General features: G+C 50.1%; 1 protein-coding gene across 1 annotated transcript in view; it reads left to right on the plus strand.

Moving 5' to 3' along the window:
• The window catches only part of POLN (DNA polymerase nu), a 129,589-nt gene that overhangs the window by 97,611 nt on the left and 9,409 nt on the right, over window positions 1-22,569 (plus strand). The window contains exons 18-20 of the mRNA XM_081062070.1: window positions 14,390-14,472; window positions 19,387-19,518; window positions 22,001-22,111. Coding sequence (XP_080918196.1) covers window positions 14,390-14,472; window positions 19,387-19,518; window positions 22,001-22,111 — 326 coding nt within the window. The remainder of the gene's footprint in view (window positions 1-14,389; window positions 14,473-19,386; window positions 19,519-22,000; window positions 22,112-22,569) is intronic.

Genomic DNA, 22,569 nt, shown 5'->3' on the forward strand with positions numbered 1-22,569 from the left:
CTCGCGTTATAGGATCTAAGGTTAAGGGACATACTAAGCGGGTATGATTGTCTGCTATAGCATTGCCCTGTGAAAGGGGTCCAGGGAGGTCAGTATGAGCCCGAAGATGACTAAGGAAAAATGGGGTCTGTCTTTGTAGTATGAGATGTTGTAGTTGTTGAAAAAGTTTGGCAGCGCTGGTAGAGGGCTTGATATATGGCACTGTTTCTAGTTGGGGCACAGACAGGGCGATATAGGCACTATCAGTGTACAAGTTAAAGGGTGACTCCTGTAGTTTTTTAAACACTTTTATAACGGCATAAAGTTCAACAAGTTGGGCAGACTGAAATGGAGACTGCACCTGAAATCTTTGTGAGTTAATGACATATGCTGCTACGCCAGAAGAAGACCCATCCGTGAAAACCAAGGCGGCATTTTGTAATGGTTTAGTGGCTGTTATCTTTGGAAAAACAAAGGGATGTAGTCTGGAGAACTGTAGGAGTTTATTAGGGGGATAATGATTATCTATCTTGCCCTGAAATGATGTAAGGGAAATGATCCAGTCATCGTTATTTTGGGTTAGCCAATTAAGCTGTTCTTTAGTGTAGGGGAGAATGAGCTGATCAGGGTCCCTGCCAAAGTGTTGTCGGCTTTTTTCTCTTCCTATCTTAATAAGTTTGACTACCAGGGATGGGTATGTGACTAGGACCTTAGACGGGGAGGAGGGTAAATGAACCCAGAAGAGGGGATTATCTTGCCATAAGACCCCAGTAGGTGTATGAGGGGTTGCACAAATAATGAGGGAGAAGGGCTGTTTGTATGATAGAAAGGTGACTTGTTGTTGTTGAATTGCCTTTTCTAGTAATTGAAGAGAGCCCTTTGCCTCAGGCGACAGCTCTCGAGGGGAGAGAGGGTCTGAGTCTCCCTGAAGAATATCAAAGAGGGGCTTGAGGTCTCCTGTAGTGAGCCTTAAGTATGGTCGAAGCCAGTTAATATCTCCCAAAAATTTTTGAAAGTCATGTAAAGTGTATAAATGACTAGTTTTAAGTTGGACTTTTTGGGTGGTTATGGACTGATTATGTAGCTCAAATCCCAGATAGTAGTAGGGGTCTTTGAGCTGGATCTTATTGGGGGCAAGTTGGAGTCCATAAGTGGTAAGATTGTGAGTTAAGTGTTGGCAGCATTGGAGTACCTCTGTGGTGGTCTTTCCTGCTAGAAGGATATCGTCCATATAATGAATAATATAAATAGTGGGCCATTGTGTTCTAACAGGATCCACAGCTTGTGCCACAAATTTTTGGCATAGGGTGGGACTATTGGCCATGCCTTGTGGGAGGACTTTCCACTGAAAGCGCTGCATAGGACCCTTGAAGTTGGTTACAGGCAGGCTAAATGCGAAACGCTCTCTGTCCAGGGGGTGTAAAGGAATGGTAAAGAAACAATCTTTAAGGTCTATAATAATCTTGTGATAGTTAGCTGGGATAGCTGTCGGGGAAGGGAGGCCTGGTTGGAGGGCTCCCATGGAGAACATGGTTTTATTAATTTCTCTGAGATCCTGAAGGAGGCGCCAAGACCCAGACTTCTTTTTAATAACAAAAATGGGTGTATTCCATGGCGAAGTAGTTGGTTCTATATGTCCTGCCGCTAATTGTTCCTGCACTAACCGAGAAGCTGCGGACAACTTTTCCTCAGGTAGTGGCCATTGGTCCACCCAAACGGGGGAATTATCTTTCCATTTTATCTTCTCCGCATGGGGTGCAGGAGGATCAATGGCCGCTAGGAAAAATCCTGACTGCCTAATCCTTGTCGGTTAGGGTTGGGCTTTATAGAGAGGGGATTTTTTATCCCTTGACCAGCTTTTCCCAGTCCCTGTCCAGGGAGATAGCCTTGGTTAAGCATCTGTTGAGCAACTATTTCGTTGGGGCTGCACATGATAAGTTTGAGTTGTGATAGGATATCACGGCCCCACAGATTAATGGGAATTCCAGAAATAATATATGGCTGGACCTTACCAGTATTGCCCTCTTCGTCTTCCCATGAGAGTATTTTAGAGCTTTGTCTGGGATTAGCTGATTGTCCTATGCCCTGTAGATGGGTATATGAGGCTTTAGAGGGCCATGTTGAAGGCCAGTATCTATCTGAGATGACTGTTGCGTCCGCTCCCGTGTCTATTAAACCTTGAAATTTTTTTCCATCTAAGTACAGGGTTAAAAGTGGCCTCTCTAAAGTGACCTGTTGTATCCAATAGGCATCTGAGGAGCCGAAGGCGGACTCCCGTCTCTTTGGTGTCAGATATTGTTTATTAGAGGTGTCTAATGGGAGAAGCACAAGCTGTGCTATCCTTTGGCCTTTTACTATGGATACAGGGCCCAGAGGGGCCGAGGCTAAGAGTTGTATGAGTCCTGTATAATCATTATCTATGACTCCTGGGATTATATTCAGGCCGGCGAGGGAAGAGCTGCCCCGTCCCAATATAAGTCCAAATGTTTCCGGGGGCATAGGTCCCGTCGTGGTGGTGGGAACGAATTGGACCCCTTGGTCTGGGGTTAGTATCGAGTCGGCGGCGGCACAGAGGTCCAGTCCTGCGCTTCCGGGGGTAGCCCGGTGGAGGGAACCGACACTTGAGCTGGGAGGATCTGAGGACTTGGTTGTTGGGGAACAAACCTGACAGCCCCTAGGTTGTGTCCCGATGGAGGGGCCAGGGGCTGGCCCCGACTGGGGTTTCCCGGTTTCCTGGAAAGGGGAATACCTTCAATATCTGTTTTAGAATAACAATCAGAGGCCCAATGTTTGCCCCGTCGACATCTTGGGCACACGGTGGAAGGCATTGGTCTGGAGGGTGTCGGTGGGGGCTGTGATGAATTTTGGGGTTGTGGACCTCTATTTTTTATTGGGCAATCTCGACTAAAGTGTCCAGGTTGTTTACAGGAGAAACATAATCTAGATTGTTGATTAGGAGGCTTGTTTGAGGCAAAGTCTCGGAGGGCGGCTCCGATAGCGAGTCCCAAGGTATGGGAGGCTCCAACCCCTGAGCATAGTTTAATGTAGTCAGCAAGGTTGCCTCCACGGTGGGGGCGAATGGTTGCCTGGCAAGTGGGGTTAGCATTTTCATAGGCTAAATGTTTAACAAAGGCGCTGTCGTTCTCGCCTTCTCCGACCAACCGTTCGGCGGCGTCGGTGAGTCTGCTGATAAACTCACAATATGGCTCCTCGGGGCCCTGACGAATCTTTGCCAGGGAGGTGGTAGCGGAGCCTCTTGGAGGTAGGCGGCGCCACGCCTTGAGACCAGCGTTCTGAATTTGAGCTAACAGCCCCGGGGGAAAAGTTGCCTGGATTTCATTGGTATGATAGGGTTTTTCTCCTAGTAATTTATCCCGAGTCCATGATCTTGTTGTTCTATTTTCACTATTGCGCTGTGCTATCTCTCGGCAGTTTTCTTTAAACTCTGTGTGCCAGAGGACGTGGTCCCCCCCAGAAAGGGTGGCACGAGCTAATTTAAACCAATCATTGGGTGTGAGCCAACGGTCACTGAGACCTTCAAGAATTGCCAAGGTGTAGGGCGCTGTCGGGCCATAAGAGCTTACTGCACCTTTTAAATCTTTAATATGTTTGATGCCTAGCCGGTGATATTTTTGGCCAGTGGGATCATTGGAGTTGGGAGTGTTATCTTCTGGGTCTTCTGTGTCAGAGGCCTCATCGGCCGAGGGGGGATTATGAGAGTCGGGGGGTTCATTGTCAGTCTCTTCCATTGTATCCTCTTGAGAGGGTGGGCCACGGTTTTGGCTGCGGGTAACTGGAAAGGTCATTAGGGTCTTTTTATTAAGTATTGGGCCTTTTTGAGGTTTTTCAGGGTTTTGGTTAGGCATTAAGGTTTTAAGTTCTTTTTCAAGGGCATGCAGCTCCTTTAGGAGTTGCATATGTTCGCGTTTTTGTTGGAGTGTCTCTCTAAGAGAAGAAATTTCTTGGGTTAAAGATATTTTTGCCTGCCTAATGGGATCGGTTAAGGATGGGGTGTTTTGAACTAGGGTGTCTTGAGGGAATAGGGGTGGGTTTGGGTTTAAGACTGGGTCATAGAATGTTGGGAGTTCCTGAGGGGGGACATAAGGGGGAGGGGTATGTATTTTTTGTGAAGGGGCGCGCAAGGTTGGCGCGGCGAGGGCCCAGGGATCTTCTTTGTTATTATAGCGGGCAGCTTGTTCCTCTAAATCTATCTGGTCTCTTGGGGAGAGCTGGTCCTGATTATTAAAGGCCAAAAGGGAAGGGTAGATTTTAGGGGGGTCTTTTAATGGGTGATTCTCTAAGGCAGAGGCTTCCTGATTATCAGCTTGTTTTTTAGGTTCCTCTGGCATGTCTATTGAAACAGATTGGCAGACAGAAGGGGGGCGGGAACTCTCTTTTAGGACTGTTTCCCCTGTCTGTAAGATCTCTCTAACATCTGGGTCTGAGGAATGTATTTTTAGGATATCATTAATCAGATTCCAATATGAGAATGCCGATACAGGGACCTTGTTGGGTCCAAAAACCCGATAGTAATCATTAAAACAGTCTCCAACTCTCTTCCAATATTTTTGATCAATCGTTCCTTCTTGGGGGAACCAGGGGCAGATATCAGAGACAAAACTGAAAAACTCACGTAAATCTTTTTTTCTAGCCTTAACTCTCCGCATCTTGAGAGATTCCTTAATACCCTTAAGGAAGAGTTCATGTGAACTCAACTCCTGTCCCATGTCAATCACCTACTCACCAATCTCTCGTCCTTCGCTGGGCGGCTACTCCAACGTCGGGCAAACTTGGAGTCTTTTCTTACGGGTGAATACCTCGTGAACTCCAAACGAGCCTTTTTACTGCCGAGGGGGCTGTCGAGTCTTGTCCCTTACGGGCTCGAAACAAGCCACACTCGCGCCGGGGAGGCCCTCGAGTCTTGTCCCACGAGTGAAAACTGCGTGGGCTCGAAAGAAGCCAGCCCGTGGAGGCTCAGGGAGGGGGGGGGGGCCGCGGCGGTTTCCAGAGTAGGTGTCCTCATAGAATCTTCGTACCTCGGGCCCCACGTTGGGCGCCAAAATGTCCCGACCGGCAGGACAATGCAACGTGGGACGAGGGGAAGAAACCTGTTGAGGATGAAAAAAAAAGGGGAGACAGGAGACGCGAAGAATGGAGGCAAGACAGGGATCTGATCAAGCCTCAAAATTTTATTACGATGGCGGGTTATATATATAGCTATGTCAGATGGGGGTGGGATATGCTATGTCATAGGGTGGCGAGGTATTTGTCGCGGGCTGATAGGCTAGGACAGGGCGATGCCATATGAGGTACAAGGAAATGGGCGGGCTCTGGGTTTGGCGCGCGCGGGCTCTGGGTTTGGCGCGCGCGGGCTTTGGGTTTTGTGACCAGGAAGTTCTGCCTAGGCAAGGCCTGGGGATTTCTATGGCTTCCGACAAGTAAGTAAACAAACTAACCTGCAGTTTTTGATGCAAAATAATCCACAATAACCATGAAAAAACAATATTATGGAGGAGCAATAGGAAAGACCAAGTCCTACCTAATACTAAAGTGTATTATGAAGGCAGTTACTGAAACGCGTGGTGTGGATGTAAAATGGAGTTGACCAGTAGAGAGTGCGCAGTCCCCAGCCAGACCGAGTGCGTGTGAATTCGTGTGTGATGAAAGGACGCAGTGACTGGCTGGAGTGACCAGCAGGCTCGCCATGATCTGCCCAGGGCTCACCAGACTGCCTTGGGGTGGGCCAGGCTGCCAGCCCTGGAGGGTGGTGTCACCAGCGCAGCCGTTCTGACTGAGCGGCCAGGCCTCGTCCTACTGTGTGGATCAGGAATGCGGGCTAGCTCACCTCGGCATTACCCCAGGGCAAGGAATTCGTCAAGGAAGACCGTCACCGTCACAGGGGCCTTTGAGATGATTTGCACAGCACACAGCAACCAACTGAAGAGTGGGGGTCTCACAGGACTTCCGGGAGGCATAAGAGAGGAGGGGAGCTTGCCGCAGGCAGGTCAGGGATGCGTGCCAGTTGTCGTATTTCACAGGAGACCAGGGAGGGTCTTCATGGGAAATTGCCCAGTCAGCATCTTTTCCACTTGGGTCTGTGAAGGATGGATCTCGCTGTCCCTGCGGGGCACAGGGATGATGTGCCTTCACTTCTTCCTTAGGCGCCTGCTTTTGGTTGTTAACTGAAGGCCCAGCGTTTCCAAGGCCAGACTGGCACGTCAGCATCCTAAGCAAAAGCTGACCCGTAGAGAAATGAAGCAGAGACGAGGAGGGCTTTAGCAGTAAGAGTGACACCCTCTCACCGGTTTCCTTCTTCAAGGGCGTCCCAGTGAGCGAGGACTGGGCTGGGGCTGCAGACTCGGCAGTTAGAGGGGCCTTCGGAGCATGTCGGGACCAGCTGCAGGGGAGTCTCCACTCACCGTCCAGAGGGAAGCCAGAATGCTTGCCCAGAGCTCTGAGTTCAGTGAGCAGATTGTCAGCCAGTGGGCCACTGTCTGCAGAGTGGCCGGCTCTTGAGCCCAGCACCCTGAGACCCCTAAGCACCCAAATCTACAGGCCACTTTTCTAGGGCTATTGATTTCTGCAGAGAAGCCTCTTCATTTTACTGATCGTCATCGTCGTCTGTGGGAGAGCAGACACCTGACTGGGCTCATGCTGACTGGCGTGGGTGAGGGTGCGGGTCCGAGAGGCTGCTTGGCCATTCTGTACGTGCATGTGCGCTGAGTGCACGCCTGCCCCGCTTTCAGCCCCACTTCGCTCTCCTGCCGTGGGCTGTGCCTGACACGGCCGCTGCTGTCACCCCTGCGTACTCTCAGGTGCAGTGTACCCACCTCCCCATCAAGCCTATCCCTGTCTTTCCTGAATGTGCTGCAATCTCTTGCCTGCAAGTGGATAGCCCCTCTCCTGTTCTCTGCCTTCTGGTAGATTTGCACCTTCTAATTGCTTTGCTTTGTTTTGGTGGAGTCTCAGGAGAGAGCAGAGGTAGCCCTGTGTGACCAATCTACCATCTTTATGGAGAAGCCCATCCACTGAGGAGCAGAGAACGGGCTGGAAGGCAAGGAAGACAGAGGGATCATTGTGTCGCCGGGGTGAGGGGTGACGGGCTCGTTCCAGGGACAGCTTGTGGAGGTGGCAGAACCAGTCCTCGATGACTGACATCATTTGAGAGGTGGGAGGTGGGGGGCGGGGCACGTGTCAGGAAGAGCAGCAGGGTGGGCGAATGGCTTTGACAGGTGGTAGGGGAGCCCGTGCGAGGCAGGAGAAGGAGTCCCGTGCGGGCCATGTGGAAGGGGCTGTCTCTGCACATCCACAAGGAAACGCCAAACTGCTCAGTTTGCAGGGTGGGTTCAGAAGGCAGGTATGGGGGACTTGGTAGGTGCTCACTGAATGGTCATTGCCCTGGGGTAGGAAGGAACTGTGTGCGTGATTCAGTATTGCCCCAGCAGCCCCACAGTGATACTCACCTCCCGGAGGAGAGCATGTGAAGGGGGTGCAGGTACCGTGGGGGAGGCTACAGGCTGGGCAGTGATGCCGACCTCTGGCTGGAACTCAGAGTCGGAGCCCAGAAGCTGAGGAGTGGACAGCCCTAACCCATGACTCGAGGCCATAATCTACCATCTGGTCCACTTCCTGCCAAGGCCACAGATGCAACTGTCATGGCTCATGTGGTCTGCGGGGCAGCATGGGCCCCGGGGCAGCATGGGCAGTATTTCTCAATCAGATCTCCCGCCCATGAGTCTTAATTATTCATGAAGGGCTCCGGGGGGGTGTTTCCTGGGGGAAATTTGAGTAAAGAGCTCAAGGACTGATCTTGACTTCTGCTTTCCTATGAGGTGAAAGTAATCGGTCTTCTAGAGATAAAAGCAATCGGTCTCTGAGTTGCTGGTGGGTCAGATTCTGCAGCTGCTGTGGAAATAGTCCGGCGGGTCTCAGAAAGTTAAATGCAGAGTTCCCATGTGACCCGGCAGCTTCACTCCCAGGTGAGGTATCTACCCAGGAGAACTGAGCACATCTGTCTACACAGAAACCTACGCGCAAACGTTCACAGCAGCCCAAAGGTGGGAACAACCCACGTGTCCATCAAAAGAGCACGTAAACAGAGCGTGGCCCATCTGTGTTGTGGGATATCACTCAGCTGTAGCAAGCAGGGAGTAACATTCATGTTACTACGTAGATGGACTGTGAAAACACGGTGCTATGTGAGAGAGGCCACACATTATGTAGTTCCATTGTATGAGATGTCCAGAACAGGCAAATACGTGGAGGCAGAAACGGATGAGTGGCAGCCAGGGCTGGGGAGTGAGGGGGTGGAGAGTGATGACTGTAAATGTCCTAGAATTAAGTAGTGATGGTGACAGCGTGTGTGAATGTACTGAAAACCACTAAAATGGTACACCTTAAAAGGGTGACTGGTATACATAGGAATGATATCTCAATAGTAGAAAAATGTGAAAGTAATCAGTCACTCTCCCTAACAATTTTTTAAATTACAGTTAAAAATGAGTGGAAATGTGGGTACAGCAATTCAGTTTGGGGTAATGAAAAAGTTCTGGAGTAAATACCGTGTTTCCCCGAAAATAAGATCTAGCTGGATCATCAGCTCTAATGCGTCTTTTGGAGCAAAAATTAATGTAAGAGCCGGTCTTGTTTTATTATAACATAAGACTGGGTATAATATAATATACTATAAGACTGGGTCTTATATTAATTTTTGCTCCAAAAAGCGCATTAGAGCTGATGGTCGAGCTAGGTCTCATTTTCAGGGAAACACGGCAGTGTGATGGCCACACACTGTCGTGAATGTACTTATGCTGCTGGCTTGTACACGTGAGCATAATTAAAAGGATAAATTTTATGTATATTTTACCCCCAAAAAAACTTAACTAAGGGGAATACACACCTGAGTAGTAGACATGGCGTTTGAAATGAGTGCCTGTGTCACGCGCTGCCGGGGGACACTAGGAAATCGAGACTGTTTTGCCTGCAGGGTCAGTGGCCCTTGCAAACGTGCTGTAAATCTGAACTTGAGCGGGACCTGGAGTGGACAGCCCTGGCCTTGGGGCCCTCCCTGTGCTTCTCTGTGGCTCATTTTCTCTGAAGTCAAGCTGTTCTCCACCTGCCCCGTGGGCCTGTTCAGTGGAAAGCACCATTGGAGGAGCTGTCCAAGGGCTGGGCCACCCTCAGGCCTGGCTCTCAGGCCAGCCTGGACATCCCTGGGCAGTCCAGCTTTGGCCCGAGACCAGTGTCCCTGCTTCCAGGAGCTGGAGGACGAGTTAGTGTGCACTCTACCCTTTAGTCAGTTTTGAAGAATCCCCATTCGCTCGGGCGACTGCCCCACTCAAGTGCCAGAACCTGTGTCCTCTCATTTCTCAGTACCAGCTAGTCTCCTCCGTCAAAAGTGATGTCTTGTGCTCTTTATTGGCATTTTACAGGACGAAGACGTTCTGCTCATCAGCCATTCTGATTTCTACTCCTAAAGATTTTCTGTTTATATCCTCTGCCCAGTTTTCTGTTAAATTGTTTTTTTCTGAATGACCTGTAGAAGTCCTTTGCATATTCTGGATATTACTCTATTTCTCCCAGTTGTGATGTGGATTACTTTATCATTCATTTCTTATTACGGTTTGTATTATTTGTGTCTTTTTATCAATACTATCCTATTTGCGGAAGCTTACATTCTCCTGTTTTCCTTACCTTTATTTAAGATCTGCCTTTATTTTTTTTTTTTTTATGTGTAGGCTTTTAATCCATCTGGACTCTGATTTTGTGATACATGAAAGCAAATGGATGTTTTCCAACATGGCAGGCCAGTTGTCCCAGCGTGTTGTATGGGAATGTCTCCACTAGGCCCACCGTCCCCCTTCATGCACCAAGGCCCATGAGCCACAGGTCTGCTTCTGGGCTTCCCGTTCTCTTCCATACAGTGTTTTATCCTCATCCTTTCATATCTTTGTTTAAATTAATTTGTCTTTAATTTAATTATGTGTATGAAGTGAAACAGGTATTTAACTTTATAACTTTCTAAATAATTAATGAATTGCAACCCAATATAGATTTGAAATGCCAAATCAAAGACCACGTATTTGTATAGTCTCTGGCCTGTTTTTGGCTTTGTGTGTTCTTCTGCTGACTTCTGTTTTTATATCAAAGGCAGTACTGAGCTTTCCCTGTCTGATCCGATCATTATTCCCTCATTGTTCACCCTTTCTAACATCATCATGACTGTTCTCATTCAGGTTGTTTTTCAGATGGACTTTAGAGTCACTTTAAAAAGATTTCAGCCCACATCCCACTGATGTGTTCTGCCCTTCCCGTAAGGCCCCTTCCTTCATAAAACTCTGGCACATGTCTTCTTAAACTTGTCAGGTATTTGGGGTTTCTATAGCAGTCCTTTTATTTTTTATTTCATTGCTGGTTGGAAAGTTGATTCTCTTGTATTTACTATGGATTTTTTGTTTGTTTTCTTGTGTGTGTGTGTGTGTGTGTGTGTGTGTGTGTGTGTGTGTGTGTTTTGCCCCCATACCTCCGGTTTTTAAGCCATTGTTTCACAGCCTAATCGTAGGGTGCAGCTGCCTGGCCCATGCTGCTATTAAGAGCCTTGCTGTCCGCCTGGCTGAGGCAGTCGGTCACCGGCTGCCGGCCACTCACGAAGCTCACAGCAGCTCACAGCAGCTCACATGGACCTCCCCCTGCTCACGGCAGCCCAGCTCCAGGGAGAGCCATTGTTCACAGTGGCTACACAGTGGCTACAGCACAGCTGTAGAGGGCGCAGCTCACTGGCCCATGTAGGAACCGAACCGGCAGCCTTAGGTGTTAGGAGAACAGCGCTCCAATCGCCTGAGCCACCGGGCCGGCCCCAACTATGGGGTTTTTTGTGGCCTGATTTCTCTTTATAATTTTCATTGGTTCAGAAAAAAAAAGTTTAACTTCACAAATTAACATAGGGAGAGCTGACATCTTGATGTTGAGACATTTCAATCAAGAATAAGGGATGCCTTTCCATTTAGTCACGTCTACGTGTGTGTCTTTCAGGAGATGTTAAAGTTTTCTTCATATAGGTTTTACACGTTTCTTCCTAAGTATTTCATCTTTTTTGTTAATATTGTAAATCAGGTTTTCTCTTCCATTATATCTTCACACTTATTTGTTTATCTGAAAGCTGTTGACTTATGTTCATTTTATTTCCTGTTACCTTGCTGAATTATTTCATCACTGATTCTCTAGGGATTTCCAAGAGTGGAAATCTGCAGCTAGAGACAGGGGTTTTTTTAGTGTTGTAGTTTTTAATTTTCCAATTATGATGCCCCGAAGTATTGGGCTGACACTTCCAGAACACAGGACAGTGCTAAATAGCAGTGACAGTGTGGGCATCCTTGCTTTGTATCTGACCTGAGTGACAATACCTCTGGTGTTACCTGTTAGTGAGATACTAGCTTTAGGGTTGAGGTGTATTGTTTTATCGTTTTAAGCAAGTATCCAGCTATTCCTATGTTCTCAAGAGTTTTTATTAGGAGTAGGTGTTGAATTCTGTCAGAGGTTTTTTTCAACAACTATGTAAATAATCATGTACTTTTCTCCTCAGTCCTATTAATGTGACAAATTATATCAGTAGATTTCCTAACATTGAACCAACCTTGCTTTCCTGGTATAAACTCTGCTTGGCCATGGGGCACTTTTTTCTCAATGTTGTGTTGGACTCTGTTTGCCAATATCCTACTTAGTATTATTATATCAACCTATATTCATAGGAGATATAGGTCTGTAATTTCCCTTTATTACACTCATCATGTTTTGGTATAACAGTTATACTTGCTTAATAAAATAAATTTGGAAGGTTTTCTTCATTTTCTACATTCTGAAACAATTTGTACAGCATGCAGACTCTCTGGTCTCTACAGGTTTGATAGCATTTCCGTCTGATACAATCTGGGCCTGGTTTTTCATGTGGGTAGTTCCTCAATAATTTATTTCTTCTATGGATATTGGTTTTTTTAACTTTCATGTCTACTGGGATAAATTTTTATACTGTGTTTTCTTAAGAAATTGTCCATTTCACCTAGGTTTTCAAATTTACTTGTGTAGAGTTGTGCAAAATGATGTTTTAGGATTTTTTAAAAACTTCTTACATATCTGTAGTTATGTTTCCTTGTTTCTAATTTATATCTTATATCTGTGCTGGCTCCCTTTTGATTAAATCAGCTCATGGTTTGTCTATTTTATTTTTTAAAGAACCAAGGTTTTTATTTATTAATCTGATTTACTATTTAGCTGCCCTCTATCTCCTTCATTTTTGTTCCTGTCTTTATTCCAGCTTTATTATCTCCCTTGTGCACTCTTTTGATTTGCTTTGTTGTTGTCCTAACTAAATTCGTCTACTTTTATTCTTTTAGTTTTATGAATATAGGCGCTCAGGGTTATGAAATTTCCTCACTGCTTTAAGTAGGATCCATTGGTTCTGACATGCAGTGTTTTCATTAGAAATTATGTAATTTCTGTTGGCATTTCTCTTCACACAAAAGTTGTCTGGTGAAAGTGGTTTTTGTTTTATCTTTAGGGAGAAGGGCTGGTTTTGTTTTTAATGTCTAGTTTTCTTGCACTGTGCACAGTGTTGTTTTAATATTTCTATTTTGTGCAGCTTTTTAATGTTCTCTGCATGCCCTGAGGTATGGTGGGTTATTGCAAATATGCCATATGTGCTCGGAAGAAGGCACATTCTCTGGTACCAGAGGATAGCATTTGGTTCATGTCCATGATATGTGTTTGCTGATTATGTCGTTGGATCTCGTCTGTGGCTCTCGAGGAAAAAGCAGGTCTTGGGAGAGTTCCCTGATGCTTCCTCAGACAACTTCCCAGCTCCCTCCACACACTGAGGGAAGGTCTCCTGTGCAATTTGGTTGAGAGGCACCCTGCCCCAGAATGCTCCCTCCTGCCTGCAGTTGTCTGTCCTCAGACCCATCTGTCTGAGCCAAGGCAACATCTGCTGCATTGTGGGTGGCCCTGGGAGGGGGCAGGAAACACCAGTCTTAGTAAGTTTATCAGCATTGTCTTTCCTGAGCAGGTTTGGAGCACCTGCGGGACTTCCAAACTAGAGGCAACTAGATGGGGAGCTGGGCTGGCTGGTGTCAGGGGAGTTGATGCATATTTGTTCTGAGCGTGTGTGCTTTTGGCTTCTCATCTAAATACAGTTGTTAACAATACCAAGTTTAAGGGCGAGATAAACAAGTGGGCAAAACAGCTTATTACAACAGGAAAAGGACCAAAAAAGAAAGAAATGCATTGGTACTAAGAAATCAGGTAGCAAAAATTAATGAATTAAGGGGTGTCTGTGAAAATGGTGAAATAGGCAGCCCTGAGGGTCTGTCCCCCGACAGGAACATCAAAGAATCAAGCAAAAACTGTTTGAGTCAACGTTGCCTGAACTCTGGAAAACAGTGATGCCAGCAGCCAAGCACATGCTGCATCAGGGACAGGACAACCTGAAACAGCAAGAGAGCTTACGGTGCTCTCACTTGCCCTGCCCCCTGGGACTCAGCAGCCATGGCCCCGCGGGGGGCCCGGGGCCCTGGTTCCAGAGGGAGTGGAGAACTTTTCCGCAAAGATGTCTGGGGGCCTTCAGGACTGACAGGCACTTCCGCCTAACTGACTCGGGGCGGGAGAGCAGCAGGCGCTACTGGGAAACACTGTGAGGAGACCAGCCTGCAGCCATTTACAGTTGGGGAGCAAAATTTACTTCGAGGCAGATGATAGAGCCCCGAAAGCGTGGAAGAGGCCAGGGAGAGGTCCTTTGGGAAATGAGGGCAGTCAAAGGCCCGTGGCGACTGGGGAGTTTGGAAAGCCACGTGCACGCCAGGGCCGCTCACGTGCTGAGAAGAGACCTGCCAAGACCCGAAGCTTTTACTTGGGGCTGATGGCTGGGCTCAGGGCCAGCGGGCAGCACTGCCAACTGAAGGGCACAGTCCAGAGCAGCCCACAAAGATTGGAACAGGTTCCTCTTCCCAGTCAGACGTTGAGTTGATGGGGCTCACCCCTCGCCCCCCGCTGTCCATCGGTGGGAGTCCAGGCAGTGGCTGCTCACTCAGTCCTGCCAGGAATGGGGCCCAGCCCGCCTGCGGTAGCACCCCAGCACTGGGAGTGGGCGTTCCTCAGCTGAGCTGGCACTCCTTGGTGAGCACACTTTCTGGTTCTGGTTTGTGGTCACTCTGGCCTCCCCAGCGGCATCTGTCGGGGGTGGGGGGAGAGGCCTGCCGAGATGCTACAGACAGGACTGTGTCCCTCCCGGGGATGGCCTGGCTCTGGACCAGTCAGACCCTGTGGAGGGAGAGCTGGGGAGCGGTTTGCGTGGCTGGGCTCCCGCTGCTCCTCCACAGACAGGCTGCCCGTGTGCCTGATGTTGGGCTGTCTCTCCTCACAGGAAGGGCGTCCCCCCAGAATGCGTGACACACACAGACAGAGAGCAGACCAAGAAGGTGGTGTACTCAGTGGTCTACGGAGCAGGTAGGCTGAGCCCTGGTCATGGGCTGTGTGCACCTGTGGCCATGCAGCTCATTTTGAGAGTCCCTGTATGTCATTTACACAAGCTCTGGTGACATTTGCCACGCACCAGACACTAGTCAGACCACTCACAGCCATTAGCTCACTCTGTGCTCATGCCAACCTTTCAGGTGAGAGAACAGAGGTACAGAAGTGAGTGTCAACCCAAGTCACCCAGCTGGGAGGGGTGTGGCAGGGCCCACCCTCCTCACACAGCTGTGCCCTGGGAGGACAGCCTCCTTCCCACCGTCCCCATCCTCATCCCCTGCACCCTCTTTCCCAGCCCTAGGGCTCAAGGCAGAACTTGCCTCAGCTCCATTCTACTCTCCCTCTACCCTTTGACCTTCTGATGATGGCTGTCTGGGGTTTTTTAACTCCTTACACCCTCTTGGTTGTGCTGAGCCAGTGGGACCTAATGTTCCCTCAAGAGGGCAAAGGACAGGCAGGGTCAGGAGGGTTGTGGCTGGCCAACCCCACTTAAGTGGACCTCTTTGTCCCTTGGATCAGTTGTGCTTGGAGCAGCAGGGCTTCCGCAAAGACACTGGGGAATTCATCTCCCTGCTGTGGGGACCCTTTGTTCACAAAGAAAAGGCAGGAAAACTGAACAAGCTTCCGGTGCAAGACTATCTGGGCAGACGCATTCGATTACCCATAGGCGTCACCCGTGCTTCCAAAGGGCCTCTGCCAGGCTTCCAAGCGACTGGCTGATGATAGGTCTGGGCCCTCCTCGAAGCGGCCGGCCAGCTCCCACCGTAGGGCTGCACGTGTGCTGGCCTCCCTGGGACCCTTGCCCTGCGACGTCCGTCTTCGCTCATGGTCCCCTTCTCAATAGCACTGTGTGACACATTTGTTATCTCAGTTTCTGTGGGTCAGGAGTCCAGGCACAGCTTGGCTGGGGCTGGGGTATGCACACAACAGGCCTCAGTTTCTTGCTGGCTGTCATCGGCTCAGAGAGGCAGCCCTCAGTCTTGCCACATGGGTCTCCCAGCGTAGGCAGAGCCTACAATGTGGAGGCTCCAAGCCAGTCAGGAAGGGAGAGATGCCTGCAAGCTGTACTGCGCTCTCACATAAGGCAATCAACAGTCACCTGCTTCTGGCACCTTCGCAGTTCTGCAGTTCCATTGGTGAGGGTGGCAGGTCTGCCCACACTCCAGGGCAGGGGTCACATGAGGCCATGAAGACCAGGAGGCAGGATCGTAGAGGCCCCTAAAGAGTGTCTGCCCCTCGCCCCGTTTCAGACCTCCGTGGACGTCCCTCCAGAGCTGCCCACCCTCACACAGCGCTTTCTCTGTTGCTGCCAGACTCTGCTCATCCGCTCATGATGAGCGGGACCTACTCTCCCCGGCCCGAAGCAGGAGCTTCTGCCAGCTCCGCCCCTGCCTGGAGCAGGACAGGTGCAGGGTAATGCTCACTGAACAAAGTAATGAACTGGGTAGACTTTCAGCCCTACAGTTTTGGGAAACAGACTAAGAACTTAGCTTCAAGAACAGCAGGATGACACTGGGCCGCTGTGCCTCAGGACCAGCTTGGCCCATCACCTCTTCCTAGCCTCCTCTCTGCTGCACTCCCAAACCTTCCCCAGTCTCTGCCTGTGGGGAAAGGTAGCATTCTGCCAATTTGATTAGATTTGGGTGCCTTGCTGCCTGTTCCAGAGTCATGTGTGGCAGACATACCATTAGACTCGTCTCTGCAAACAGAACGTTGCTCTGTTTCCCTGGCCAGGCAGTCTAGCTGGAGTCCTGACTCTGTCCCCACCCAGTTGTGTGACCTTCTACAAGGCCCTTTACCTCTCTGTGCCTGGTCTCTGGCTCAGTTAATGGAGGTAGGTCAGAGCAGCTCCTGGCACCACCTATGTCATCTTTAGCATCTGCCGCCACGTCTGGGTCCTCTAGCTCCGTGCTATGCCAGCACACACACACCCCCAACTGACTGGGCAGCGTTGTGGGGCAGTGGGACCACCACCTCAGATCCAACTGGGATAGAGGGATGGAGGGTGAGCGTGCTGAGTGCCTACGGACTTCATGAGGATGGCAGAGTGAGCACCCCACTGCTCCTGGGGCCCCGCGAGTCAGTCTACACTTCTGTCAGTTTGGCACTTTCTGTAGTAGTCACTATATTTCTTTCTGGAGCAGAAAAGAGCTCCACTTTTGGAATAAGCAGTGAGTCATCAGCTGTGATATTGGTGAAAAGGGTAATTTGGCTGCTTTTAGCCTTGACAGTAACAGGGTTCCCACCCCAAGCCTCCATTTCTGCTGTTCCCTTGTCACTGGCCAGCGTGACAGCTGATTGCTGTGCGTCTGCGGTGTCTGTCCTGCTCATGTGTGAAGCCAGAGCCTGTCAGGTGAATATGTCAGTCATACATACTGAGAAGAAGTATGTCTTCTGGGGATGGCTAAGTAGCTGGCATCAGACCACCTTCTCACAGATGTCAACTGTAAATTATAAAAATATATAAACAACTACTGAAGGCACTGAAAAGTGACCAAAAGCTCAGAGAAATTGGAGGTAAGTGGACACTTGGAAGGAAGAAGAAGTGGTACAGAGGAGAGAATCGGGAGAATTTCCCATTTTGTAGCCTTCACCCGAAGGCAAGCCTCAGTCAGTGCTGTGGGTGGCTAAAACTCCGATAGAAATCCACAGTCTTACTAGCTTGAAGAACCAGAGGACAGTTTGGAGCAACCAGAGAATCTGGGAAGTGAAGGGAGAAATCTCAGAAAGAAAGGAGCCAAAGAAGAACACCAAATTCTGAGTATGAACTCTGCCCAGATCTCTGGCCAACCCCAAACTGTGCATGACTAGGGCAGACTTCAGACAGCCCAGCTAAGGCTAAAAGAATTGATCTGAGATTTCAGCTGCTGCCCAGTGCAGAGGGACAAAGTTTGAAGTTTAATTTTAGCAAAATTGACTTCCCCCTTTTAAAAAAAAAATCAGTACGCCTGAGAAAAACAGAATCCAGAGTGTCTGCAGCGTATCATCCATAATATCTGGGATCCAATCCAAAATTACTAAACATATGAAGAAGCAATATAACTTGATCCATACTTAAGAGGAAAGGCAATCAAGGAAACAAATTCTGAAATGCCTCAGATGTTGGAATTAGCAGACAAGGATTTTAAAGCCACTATTCTAACTATGCTCAAGGATGTAAAGGAAAATATGCTCATCATGAATAAAAACAGGAAATCTCAGAAAATAAAAAGGACCAAATGGAAATGCTAAAACTGAAAACTGCAATATCAGAAATACCGACTGTGCTTAACAACAGATTAGACAAGAAAGAGGATTTGGTTGAGAAGATTCAAGGTCCCACCCAGCCAGACCTGCCTGAACTGTCGAGTCACCATCTGGTTCCTTTCTGAAAGCCAATGGAATCTTCCATCAGAGAGCCATAGCCGAGGGGCAGTGATTGGAATGTCATAGAGTCACAGATGGACTATTTCAGTGTAATGTATTCATGAAGCTATCACGTGGTCTTAAGCCCTAAAAGGGAAATTGCAGTGTTTTTCACTTCCAGCCAGGTGAAAAGTCAGGCAGAGAGGAAGGCCTGGTCTCCAAAAGCTCTCCTTTCTGGGAGAAACTTTGTGAAGAACAGGGCACCCCAGCCTTTTCCACTCTTCATGGCCAAGCAATGGTAGCAAACATCTGCCTCTTCACTCTCAGCGACGTAAACACTTTCTGTCCAGAACTGCAGAGGACATCAGCTGGCCAGGGCCAGGCATGGCCCAGCTGAAGAGAGGACTAGCTTTAAGAGGGCAGTCAGTCCCATTCTTCTTGAGGTCTCTTCTCTGGTCCTCATATGTCCACTTCGTGGCTGTGACTTCTGGACCATGTAGTCTGAAGGCCCTTGGGGAACCCTGTAGTGTGACCCCGAGTTGACCTGGTATGAGGCAGAAGCTCACTCCTGTTTCCAGTCGTGCTCCCCCAGGATTCAGGGCTTCAGCCACTTGTCTCTCTGGGGTTCCCTCCAATGACGTAGCCCCTCAGAGCCCAGGGTTTGCCAATGATCCTGCTGTCCAAAGAAGCTCCCACACCTGTCCTCATGGGCTCCTCATTCTCTGTTTATTCTTTTCCGGAGGAAAACAGGAGAGAATGACTCCACATTGGGTACCAAGTAGGAGCCAGGCAGCGTGGAGCTTACCTGCCTCAGCTCATGGGGTCCCCCTAACCACCCTTGGGGTAAGTATTGGTGTTCCTCTTTCATAGGTGAAGAAATGGGGCTTGTTGCACATCAGGTGGGTTCCCCAAGGCAGTTCTGCAGAACCTCCCATGGTGATGGAACTGGACGTAGGCCCAGGCCTGTGCATTCCCAGCACCTGCACCCAGCTAGCTGTGCTGGAACTTAGGGTGCCATCCTGGACTCCGAGTGCTGTCCTGACCAGAGACCTTGCTGGAAGCTTCACAAGAGCACCTGCATCCTCTAGGAACCAAACATGGGCCCACACCAAAAGTGTTTGTCTCACTTATGCCGAGGATGGGAGCTCTGGCTACTGCTTGTCATAAGCTGGCCATGGAGCTTCCCTCCTCTCTTCCTCTGCTGCTATCCAGCTTCCTGAAGTCTGGACAGGCTGGGAGCAGGGCCGACACCTTCTTCACGCACGGCCTCACGCAGGCGCTCAGTCAGCATTGCTGAATAAACACGTTTTCCAGGCCCAGCCCAGGCTGACCAGCACCTCACACTCAGTTGTGAAGCCAAAGCCAACACCATCCTGACCAATCAGAAGAGACTAGTGGTGCCAGCTGTACCCACCCCACCTAGTCGTCCAAGAGCCCTCTGCCAGCTCCCTTTGTGCGTGGTGGTCACTCCTGGCGGCTCGTGTTCTTGGTCCCCGCAGGTGCGAGTCAGGGCTGCCTCTGATCGTGGTGTCCCTGTTCACACAGGCAGGGAGCGGCTGGCTGCTTGCCTTGGACTTACCGTTCCAGAAGCTGCCCGCTTTTTGGAGAGCTTTTTGCAAAAGTACAGGAAAATCAAGGACTTTGCCCAAGCGACCATTGCCTGGTGTCACCAGACAGGTAAGCCAGTGGTAACCATAGCAATTGGCAGGTCTGACCTCCCACGCCTGACCTGCAACAGCTGGGTGGTCTTCGACCCTGCCCCTCCAGTGGGTCGCTGGACAGATGGCGTGGGGTTGGCTGTAGACCCCGGGTGGGTGGGGACTGGGTGAGTGTCCGTCCTGGCTGGTAAATGGGACCAAAAGGCTCCACCTGACAAGGGTCCAGAGTCAGGCTGTGTTTGAGGCAAGAAAATGAACAAGCTTGAGTTAGAAAATGATAAATGGATAGATAGAAATAAAACCTGCACCTCAAAATGGAGAACCCATGTTCTTACAAAAAGCACATGGTATGTTTATAAAATTTTACCACAGTTTGGTCACAAATGTCAAAGAATATCAAGTAGCACGTGTTCTGTACCACAGGGGAATAAAAAAGTTGTTTCACGTCTCTGTGTGTGTGGCCGTCCAGCCACCTACCTACCTGGAAATGTATTGCATTCCTCAGAGATTTAGGATTATAAAAGAAATCCCAATAAATAACTTTAGAAGTACATGACAGTAAAAGTATGTCATGTGAAAAACTGGGGGACATGGCCAAGCTGACGTTTCACTTAGAAGTGAAGGAATAACTTTTTAAAAGAGTATTTTAAAAAGAAAAACATTGTGAACACAAATGGTTTGTAGTTGGTGTAATAAATTTAGGAAAGAAAGAATAAGGAAGGACATACATGTAACAGCAGAAATCATGAAATAGTCAGCGGAGAGGCTCGATGGCCGGTCCAGAGGGGGCGGAGCATTCAGCCTGCACGTCAGTGAGAAGCTGGTATCAGCCGAGAAGCAGCCTCGCCGGGCCCAGCTTCCTGAACGGCTCTAGTGTGCCCCTCTGCGTCCAGGTGCTCCTGGACTGTCCCAGGGGCTGCTTGTGACTGTTTCTGGAGCCCATGCACAAACCTGTGAGTTCAGGGCAGCCCCTCCACAGGCTCCTGGGCCTGAGTGAGTGTCCAGACTCAGCCTCAGTGCAGGGCCAGCCTCAGGCTTCCTGGGCACTGAGGCCTGCATGCCCCGGCCTCTGCCTGCGGCCACTGCATCCTCACTGAAGCCCCACAAGCCCTGGGCCCAGGAGCCCCACACCTGAAACAAATAAAATGCTATCCATTTTGAAATGTTAAAGCAGTGATAGAACCTGGTGTTGGTGAGAGTGTGTGGAGCTAGGATCACTGCAGACAGACAAACAGTAGAAACACAGGCACTCTCTGCAGCCAGGCCCCTCAGTGGCTTTCCCTAAAGTGACTGGTGGTGCTCGCTGGGACTCACTGGGCAGTGTGGTTGTCCCCTTTCCACAGCCAGCAGGTGGTGCTGGGCTGGGACCCAAGCCCGGCCAAGACCCAGAGCCAGAGGTCCCCTTCCCCATCCATAACCTTGAAGGGGCATAGGGCGTTCCGTGTCCAGACGTGACGTGTGCAGGTCTTTGAGCCAGGAAGTGTAGTCTGGGCAGACACTGTAAGGAAATCCTCAGATGATCATTAAATTCTTCCACAAACATTTGTACCAGCACTGTGTTGATGCCAGGCTCCTGGCCGTCCTGGAGCTGTAGTCCAGGGGTGCAGATAACCCATGAGCAAGCAGGTGCGTTCAGACAGCGTTGGAAAGATGGGACCTGGGTGTGAAAGAAACAAAGAAGGCTCCTAGGCCCTGAGCAGTGGCTAAGGCCCCTGGAGAAAGGGGAGGCGGAGCCTAAGCCAACCTGAAGGGCCAGGAAGAGCCAGAGGTGGTGCCCGGGGTGGGCAGGTGGAGGAGGGGTGGACCCAGACCCCACATGGCTCTCCACAAGCACGGAAAGAACCTGGGCTTCGTTTCCCAGCAACAAACAGTGGGAAAAGAGATTGGGAGGGGAGCCTGAGGTCACAGCCAGCCCCCGGGGGAGCCTAGAGGTGATGGACTAGAGGCTCAGTAACTAGAGGTGGGATGGAGGGATACCTGTGGGTACGATGCCAGGGAGGCCGTGTCAGCAGCTCAGGAGCCAGGCGTGGAGGGTGCGGTGACGCATGCGCCCCACACCAACACAGCCAACGTGCCCAGGCTGGAACAGGCAGAGGGGCCTCTCCCAACGCTGACATTGCTGGGAGGCGCCCTGTGAGGTGACGTGTTCATGGGCTCACATCCTCCACAGAACTGGCAAAAGCGAAGGATTTTAACTGCAGTCACCGAGACCGCTGCGTCTTCCGCTGCAGCCCCTCCACCAAGCTCCAAAGCCAGGGACATTGGAGTGGCTTCACCATTTCTGAAATTCAGTGAAGGAAAGGAGTGCAAAATGTGCTACTGACCAAGCGAAGTCCCCCAGCACAGAGCCCACTGGCCTGCGACAGACCAGCAGCGCTCAGGCCTGCAGTGGGAGGGGGCCACTGGTCCCGCGCCCAAATCTGAGGGAAGCTGTGCCCACCAGAGCACCACACTGTCTGCGTACATGTGCCTCTCACCTGCTGTTCCTTCCTGTGACCCAGGCTACGTGGTGTCCATCATGGGCAGAAGGAGACCGCTGCCAGGGATCCGTGCGTGGGACCCACAGCTCCGGGCACAGGCAGAGCGGCAGGCGGTAAACTTCGTGGTGCAAGGTACAAGCTTCTCAGTTGCTGGGTCCTTTGCTTCTCGGATTTTCAGTGGCTGCAGCCCAGGTGACGCCTACGATTATCCTGACGGTATTTCCTGGTCCCATCCTCCCTGGCAGTTACTGCTGTAGCGCCTGAAGGTGGCAGGTGCTCAGTATGTGGTCTTTATAATTACGACGTTTCCCCAGAGACAGGGCTTGAGCAGTGCTGTCCTGTATCTGCAAAGGGGGGCTGAGGTCCTGGGAGTTTATGTGGCCTGCAGCTTGTCCCTTGACTCTTGGCCTCTGTGGGGTCTCTGTGGTCCCATCACAACTGGCAGGTATGAGTTCAAGTAAGGCATCCAACCCAGGGGGTCCCTGTACACGCAGCCTCTGGCACCCCCAGCACCCTGAGCCCTCAGCACCCTGAGCCCCCAGCACCCCGAGCCCCCAGCACCCCGAGCCCCTGGCACGCTCAGCCCCCAG

This window comes from Rhinolophus hipposideros, assembly GCF_964194185.1.
Source record: "Rhinolophus hipposideros genome assembly, chromosome: 1".
Lineage (NCBI taxonomy): Eukaryota > Metazoa > Chordata > Mammalia > Chiroptera > Rhinolophidae > Rhinolophus > Rhinolophus hipposideros.